The sequence below is a fragment of the Phyllostomus hastatus genome, unplaced genomic scaffold (genome assembly GCF_019186645.2).
Source record: "Phyllostomus hastatus isolate PE091 unplaced genomic scaffold, TTU_PhHast_1.1 phas_contig_34, whole genome shotgun sequence".
Lineage (NCBI taxonomy): Eukaryota > Metazoa > Chordata > Mammalia > Chiroptera > Phyllostomidae > Phyllostomus > Phyllostomus hastatus.
Genome location: NW_025333857.1, coordinates 51,443,856 through 51,452,260, shown reverse-complemented (window position 1 = coordinate 51,452,260; position 8,405 = coordinate 51,443,856). Strand labels below are relative to the sequence as shown.

Genomic DNA, 8,405 nt, shown 5'->3' with positions numbered 1-8,405 from the left:
GATGCTGTAGTTCAGACACGTAACTACAGAGTCTACACCAGCCCTTACCTGCTTCGTACTGCAACCACTATCTGCCGACTTCTCACCTTACCACACCCACTCTCTACTTTAAATACTTAAATATCTAAAATAAATATTGAGATCTTGGCTTTGGAGATTTAGATTTTTAAGTGATGTGAATGTGAACTGAATTAATTTTTTGCAAGTATCTGAAATTAGACATGTACACAATAAGGAACCCTTCCTAGTGGTAACAAAATAGTCGATGAAAATATGAATTATTAAATTGATTCTCTGCCTCAAAGATTCTTCTGATCAAAAATAACTAAAACAAACAAAGGCAAGCACATTGACAGATATCAAAACATTTTTCAGGCAATTTCAGAAAATAAAGATAGATAGAAATAAAGAAAGAAGGAAGAAAGATAGGGTTGTAATAGTGGCATGACAAAAACAAAATCTGAAGCTCTGAAAGGGAAAAGAAAGCCTTTTTTACAATGTACTGGGATAGGCAAAATGAGGTTTACAGTCGTGAGTCCACGAAACACAGAGTTTATTCTTACATTATTATTTATTCATTATTCCATTATTATTATTATTATTATTAACCTACTTTTGCCCAGCCCTGTATATTCAAGCCATGTTAGATAGTCATGCATGAAGGAGCATAGTATTAAAAAAATAATAGCTAATATTTATTGAGCATTTACTACTTTCACTTTCATCTTCACAACAACCTAAGAAAGGTAAGTTTTGTCAAAGGGGGAGATAACAAAGCTGATTTCTGAAATAAGAAAGCACAAAGCTGATTTTATTGCTTACCTAAATATGGAAGAGCTGTGCTGGTCAGGTATAACCTCGCCAAGTTGCTGATATAAGGAGAAAAGTATATATCCATAATAAAATTTTATGCTCCAGCTAGTAGTGCTGCCTCAAAATATTTTTAAAGGGCAATATCTTGGAAATGCATTGAGAAATTGACAAAATGACACCAGTGAAAGGTTTCTACAGACCAAACAAACAAAAGGCAAAGACAGAGAGGAACAGAATATTATAATTAATATGGTTTATCTAGATGCCCTGGCACATTTTGTCCAGAGTCTACATCTCCTTTGTTTAGCATATGGTCTCTTTTCTTCCTTAGCAGGCCAGTCATTCCTCTGTTCAATGCTAAGATTTGGTCTTAACAGTGAGTCTGGCGGCCAGGAAGGGAGTGGAGGGTATGTCCTTACAGGGACATGTACTGACCTGCCAGGCAGAGGCCTCCACCGTGTCTTTAAGCCAGAAGGATCATGGGCATTGGCAGGAAGGGGTGGGTCACGTATGCAGGCCCAGAGGCTACGGGGGATCTGGGGCTTCAGATTTATAGAGTACAGTGACCCACATGTCCTCAGAGTCCCTCACCTTTCTGATCAGGTTCCTGACTTTGGCAGAGCCTACTTGTTGGAGTAGACAATTTAACTTTCTCTGGAGTTCTGCTACTCTCGTAATTAAGTCTTAATCTGATTCTGAGATTTTTCCACCCTTCCAGCTATAAGAGAAAAGAGCCTCTTAATATCCTACGAAAGAGGCCCTCTGATTTTCCTACTTCACCTTAATCAACCTTTGGCCTGTCATTGTCTTCTCCAATGTACAAATATTGCCCAGCAATAGACATCCAGTTTTGTAATTCTTCTAACAACTACCTCTCTCATAAGCCTCATATGCTTTATACTGTTGCAGCCAGTGCATTTCCTTCCCATGTTATCCCATCTTACTGTCCCACTAGTGAGCTTTAACAGTCGTAAAATTCCAGCATGCCAGAGGCTATAGGTCCTCTACTCACCACAGGTTAGTGAGTCCACCTAGCTCCAAAATGGCATTATAGAGTCGGCTCCCTAAAACCGTTTCTTTTTCTTTTCAAGTCCATGAGTGTCTAACCACTACGCCATAGACCTGAAACTAATACAAAATAATATTGAATGCAAACTGTATTTTAAATATAATAAAAATAAGTAAAGCCATTTCTTGGGTCACCATAGGCTTGATTACCTGGAAACACACTCTGGAGTGACGATTTGCATGCAGGGGGTTTATTGGAGAGGGGTTTCATGAAGGACTCTTGGGAAGACTGGGCAGCAGGAAGAAGCTAAGGGTGACGCAGGATGCAGTGGCAGCAGAGTTCCCTGCTAATCCCACAAGGAAGTCCGGAGAGAGGATAGCTCTGCAGAGATATCTGAAATTGAGGCAAGGGGCAGACCTTGTGACTCACACTGAGCCTTCGTGGAATGTGGGCTGCCCCTAGGGGGCGTAATCCTAGGAAAGGCAGCCCCCTTTGACTGAAGGCAACTCTTTGCATCCCAGTGCATTCCAGGCAGCCGGGAGAATGAACAGATGCTCTGGGGATCTGGGAAACTGGTACTTACAAACAGGAAATGAACTTACTTTTCCATCTAATATTGTATTTTCTATAGAATGTTCTACCCTATAAACAGAAAAGAGACCATAATATGCCTAGTAGAATGCATTTCTTTTCACTATGTTTTATAGAATATTCTAACTCCTTGAACTTTGAAACCAGCTAAGTATTTGTTTTCAATTGGCATAGAATTGCTTCAGATCACCCTATAAAGTTCCACCACAATCACTTACTTTATATAGGACTCCATCTGTTTCTCCAGAATATTTTTTAACCCGTCATATACAGATAGACAATTTATTTTAGGTTTTCTCACAAAATGAGTCTTAATTTTTGGCAAGTATCCACTTGTGGTTAAGAAATGAGGGTAGGAAGAGCTGCACCACATGCGGAGGCAAGGCAGATTTTAAAAACAGCTGAGACAAAGCCCTAGTTCCAACAGTCCCCCAGCTGCTCTCTGAGCAAGTCCATCCCTGCTCCAACCGACACATTTGTTCTGCGAGTCCTGACCTTGGCTTTCAACCCAGCTTGCTAACTGAACAGTCTTCCCGGATTCTGTCCATACCTCCACAGAGTGCCCAGACACTTAACACTTCTCTGGCTGTAAAACTTGGTTTATGATACAAACATTCTCTCCCTCCACTGTCCCTTCGTTCCTTGTCAGCTCTTGATTCTGCTCCTCTAAACTCTGAAGATTTTAGTATCTCTAGATTCTCACCCTTGATCTCTCTGCCTTTGACTAGCCTTGGATTAGCCTTAAGATGAAAATAGTTAATACCCTAAGGTTGCTGATAAATGTCAAAGGCTGCTCTCTACCAGGAAGGGAAGTTCTAGCAGCCTGCCACAGGCATGAAAAAGAATGAAAAGAACCAGAGGGGCCATTGTGCCATCAGACCCAAGGGTTGATGACGAGCAAACAGTAAAAACAGGTCAAAAGGCTAGTACTGAATCAGCTCATAAACAGAACTGCCAGAAAGGAGCAACTAAGGACATATTTCAGAACATTCCCCATGTAAGGAACTGGGAAGGCCCTGAGGTTTTTCAAGATTTTTCTCTATACACGTGTGTGACAGATAGCCCAGAGTCAACGTGGAAAGGAGGCCGTTGTCAGCATTGGGAGGTGCCTGAGTGAAATAGTCCTGTGGCGCTCCTGCGGATGCTGCCTGAGGACCATGATCTCATCTTCTGTAAGGAACCCCTGCTTCATCAGCTCGTTTACCATGTAGGAGACCGAAATCTACATACCCACAACTTCATCTCACTATTGATCATAGGGTAGTTTGGGGAGCACGACACTCAAAGCAATAGAGAGGCGTGCAGAAGATCACAGCTCTTTTAAAAAGGATAATTATAAAGAAATTTTAAAAGACAGAATTTTCTTGCTGTGTACTCTGAAACTCTAGCTATTTTCTTTAATAACAAATTGTGTATTTTAGAGTAGGACATTTCATTCCAATTTAGTAACCTAAATCACAGCATGATAAGAACTATCTTTTCCTATGAGCCTCAGTTCTGAATACTGTTGATTTCTGAAATAAGATCCTATGTTGAAAACATCTCCAGATTTTCTGATTGCCATTTGAAAGAAGTATGATGATACAGACTAAAGCTGTGGTAGCTCCTACAATCACATCAAAATTCACATTACAAGCATAATTAGCATGACATTTTATGGATTTAGTTGGAAGAATGCTGCAAAAATTTCTAACTTTGCAGAGATCAAAGAAAATTAGATATTTAGATCACTATAGTTACCTTTTCATATTTAATTGTTAAAGTAAATTGTAATTAATTCACCAAGCATTCCTGTCTTGTTTGAAAATAAAAACTTGGAAGTAGTCTAGCATTCTTCTCATTAGCTCAATCACTGGAAAAACTATGAGAGTCACATAAGTCAAATTTATTATCTAGTGATCCTTGGCCTAGTTTTATTTCATGCTGGGAAACACTGGAATATTGTAGCAAATAATCAAATTATTTTAATAGCATGAAATAACAGAGAAAAATTCATTGTGATTATGCTTATATATTCATTTAGAAATTAATAAATATTTATTCAAATCTATTGAACACACAGGCCTTATGCTAATATTACCAAAGCTAATTATTTTATTATATTTCAAGCCACTAGTGTACAAAAATGAATAATTTACTTTAGTATTTATTAGTATATGTGAAGTATTTGAATTGTATAACTGGCGCTTCTCAGCAGTAACCCTAGATCAGTTGCTCACTTCTTATGCTGTATTGGAAATTGTAGTTAAACATACACTTTCTAAACTAACAGAAGATACGATTATAACAAAGTTATAAACAGTATTCGAATTGGATCTCGCTAATGACACAGATGAACATCGGTTAGGTTTTGGTCTTAAGACAACACGCATGCACACGCACACATGCTAAAAGAAGCCCAATGTCTGTCTCATAGATGATGATGAACAACTCTGACGATATGGTTTTCACCTTCATGGCCAGCAGAATTTTGCTAAAACTAAGCGATCTTCATGTCTGATCAATGTGCAATAACACATTCTGGCTACTTGCAGAAAATTTTTAGCCATTAGCGCAACGTGACAATACTTCAAATTGTGCATCAGCTCTCCATCAGTGTAGTCCCTGCTGAGACTCACAAAACTTAGTCACAAGTAAGTCAGAGTTGGAGTCACATGAATTACCCAATGTCCAAAATTATGGGCTGAAAAATTATGTAAACACCTGGAGGTCCTTACTCATAACTACACAAGCATCTGTTTTGGACTGGAGCTTTATTTGTTATCAATGCCAAGTTGAGACTGGCTTGATTGTGCAGTTTCTAGATATTTGGCTGACAGCATATTGCCAGTTTGCTTGATTATGGCAAGAACTCATAATTGTTTTCAGCTGCAAACAAATGCAAGGCTGACTCTATAGAGGTACAAGTCTTCTGTTCCCTTGACCAATAGCTTCGGTTTGTCCCATCAAGATACCCTCAGTACACAGCATTTCAAAGTTGGGTACGTTCAGTATAATGTATATTGTTAGATTACTTGACATGCACAGTTGTTAAATTTTCTTCCCTTACAAGATAGTTGGATTGGAACCACCAAGTGGGCCCATATTGAGCTTTGGATTTCAAGGGCCAAAGCTAGACAGAGGAAAAGCCAGAGTATGAATCTAAGCCAACATGCAAGTGTCATAGACATAATGAGTTCGAATCCCAGACTTTGGAGCAAATTGCCAACCTTCCCAATGTCTCAGTTTCCTTATCCGGAAAATGGGAAAATTTGAAAGTGATACCTAATCAGAGGTTTGTGATGATCAAAGTATGTGATTCCTTGAGCTACCAATAAATATTAATGATTAATAGCTAATAATATTGAATGTCAATAGACACACACCATCTACCAATAAGTAAGCATTATAATTAATGAGCAACAAACATTATCTATTAATATTATTGCTGCTCTCATGTAGAAAAGTCCTTCCTCTTCCTTGAATTCCAGACTTCCCAACACTAAAGTGGGAATAATAAATCCTGAAACTGTTTTTATACTCGAATGAGAGCATCTACACAAAAACACTCTGTACAGTGTAAAGTGAATCAAAATATATGGTGGTATTGTCATTACTTCTGCTGTTGCTGTCTTCACTGGCATTGGGGTACTCACCCAGTGAGAGGGAGGGGCTTGTTCATATGTTAAATTTAAAAAGATACACAAGGACTCCAAAATGAAGTTGACTTATTATTAGATGCCACGCACTGTGCTAGTTTAGTCCATGTTTACCCTGTGTTTACACTCCACTGGTAATTTGAGCTACACTGGAAAAACCTAACTAAGATGCCCTATGCAGTCCATCATCTTTTCCCTTAATCTCTATTTCTTCCTACCTTCCTTTGTTCTCCAAAATACATGTTTGGGAATTCCCCAACCCTATAAATACTGCTTCTGATATCCATAATATTTAAGGATTGATTTTAATAATAGGTCGTGCATTTTCTTAATCTCTCTCCCCCGTTTTGACAAAGTATCAATGAGTACCAATTACATGGTTCTGAAGTGAGAAGTTCCAGATGATCATAGGACTTAGGAGAATGATGTTTCTGGATATGGTGGTAATATGGTAATGTATTCTATCTTTCATAATTGCCACCTTCAGTGTAAAAATTGGGACTGATAATCTCTTCTCATAAGAATGTTGTATGGATTGAGTCAAAAAATACTCCTCACAGAGATCAAGACACATAGAAGTCACTTAATGGCTGACTCTGAGTCTGATTTGAACTTCACTCAGTACAGTTCTATCTTAGTGTCCTGGACTACAATATTAGCACTGCCCCCAACAGCACAAAGCACCGTCTTACTACTGAGTTTCAAAACTCATTTGGATTAACTGGAATTTATATGGCAAATAAAAAGAGTGGAAGCTAGAAAGGGGACAAGTTCTTAAGGAAAGTTAAACCATATTGCTAATCAATAATAACCATGTCCCATGAATAAAATTTATTTTTGACTGAAAATGAGTAAGTTGTAGTTAATGAAAGGATCTATTGCTGGGTTAATACGACTTCAGTGAAATGCCATTAACTTTCTCTGCCTCACTTCCTCTATCTTTAAAACACTGGTTATAGTTGATGACTTTTATGACTGTCAAATTAAAAGTTATGTTCACGGTGGGAGAGATGGATTTGTGGATTTTAATATCATCTTCCCCTCCATGAAGCATTGCCAGCCACAGGAAGTCCCTAGAAGCTGAAAACTGGTATAAATGTGCACTGATATAATCAAGGTTGTATTCGTGAATTTGTAAAATAACACTAATAATGTCCCTTGTCTGTCATATTGTCCCAAAACGTTTTTCTTCCAAAGTTTATAAGAGGAAAACCTTATAACTTTGTGAACAACCTTCAAAACTAATTTCAATGGAAGCAGAGGGGTTTGCAGAGATAATAATAGGTAATAACGGACAGCTAAGGAGTGATTTAGAAAATCTGGTCTGGGCTTTCACAAACCATCCCTCTAAGAAATGCTGGCATAGGGCAGAAGGTGACTAGGAGTCATATGTTCATGAATTCTTTTTTTTTCCATTGAAGCATTTTATTCGCATGTATACATTACTTCTCTAAAAAAAGAATCCCAGGATTTTCCCTCTTGTGTGTTTTCATCTGGCTTCTTCATGGTCCACGATGCCCACTGAGGTTGTCAGTACAATGAAACCAAACTGATGGGACAGAAGCAGGCTGTCCTGCCATTTTTCTAGCTCTTCGAGTTGCACATCCAATCTGGGCATGATTAGTCCATACTTGTTTAACCTGCCTAGGATGTTCACAACAATATTCCCAGCTCCGTGGTCATCCCTAATTTCAGATTCACCCATGTAACTATGCTTCATCATCACAGTTAGAAACTGGATGATGGCTTTGGAGCATGGCCTTATACGAACCTGGTGTTTGCCTCTCTTTTCAGCATCATTGATACTCTTGAGAGCATCAGCCAGGACATCCACATGCACCATTATGGTGATACAAAAAGATGGCAGAAGAGTTCATGAATTCATAATGTGATTCCTGGAAACACCGTGGAGGAGACAATGTAAATGATGGTTTGTACCCAGGATGCTGGAATGTAAACTCCCAGTGAGAAGCTGGAGTGGACATTGTTTGTGCTACCCAAATCCACCAGGTCCCTTCTACTCTTGCTGTGGGCTCCTTCACCAACTCTGGTGTGTTTTTGCTTCCAGCAGCCCACACTTGCAAAGCGAATTTGGAGGACTGCCCTGGGGCTGCTGGAGCCACTTTGCCCAAGAACACAGAAAGCCTGAAGTGCCTAGAAGTTTACAGAGGAAGACTAAAAAGTACAGGAGTGTCAAACTCAGCTCTCTTGCTTTGCAGTGGGAAAGCACTGAAGCCTAATCTACATTCCAAAGTTCCCCTCTGCAATCAAGCTAATGCTACCTTCTTGGGAGTTCCTGAAATCACAGGTGATGGCTTTGTCCTCTTCCTGATTCCACTTCCCCCAATGCCTTA

General features: G+C 39.1%; 1 protein-coding gene across 1 annotated transcript; it reads right to left on the bottom strand.

Moving 5' to 3' along the window:
* Nucleotides 1-7,540: 7,540 nt before the first annotated feature.
* LOC123820252 (40S ribosomal protein S15a-like) lies at nt 7,541-7,894 on the bottom strand. The gene has a single exon (XM_045840999.1). The coding sequence runs from the start codon at nt 7,892-7,894 to the stop codon at nt 7,541-7,543; it is 354 nt and encodes a 117-aa protein (XP_045696955.1).
* Nucleotides 7,895-8,405: the final 511 nt, after the last annotated feature.

Excerpts from the sequence above, each read along its gene's own strand:
- LOC123820252 (XM_045840999.1), bottom strand. The coding sequence starts at position 7,894 with ATGGTGCATGTGGATGTCCTGGCTGATGCTCTCAAGAGTATCAATGAT.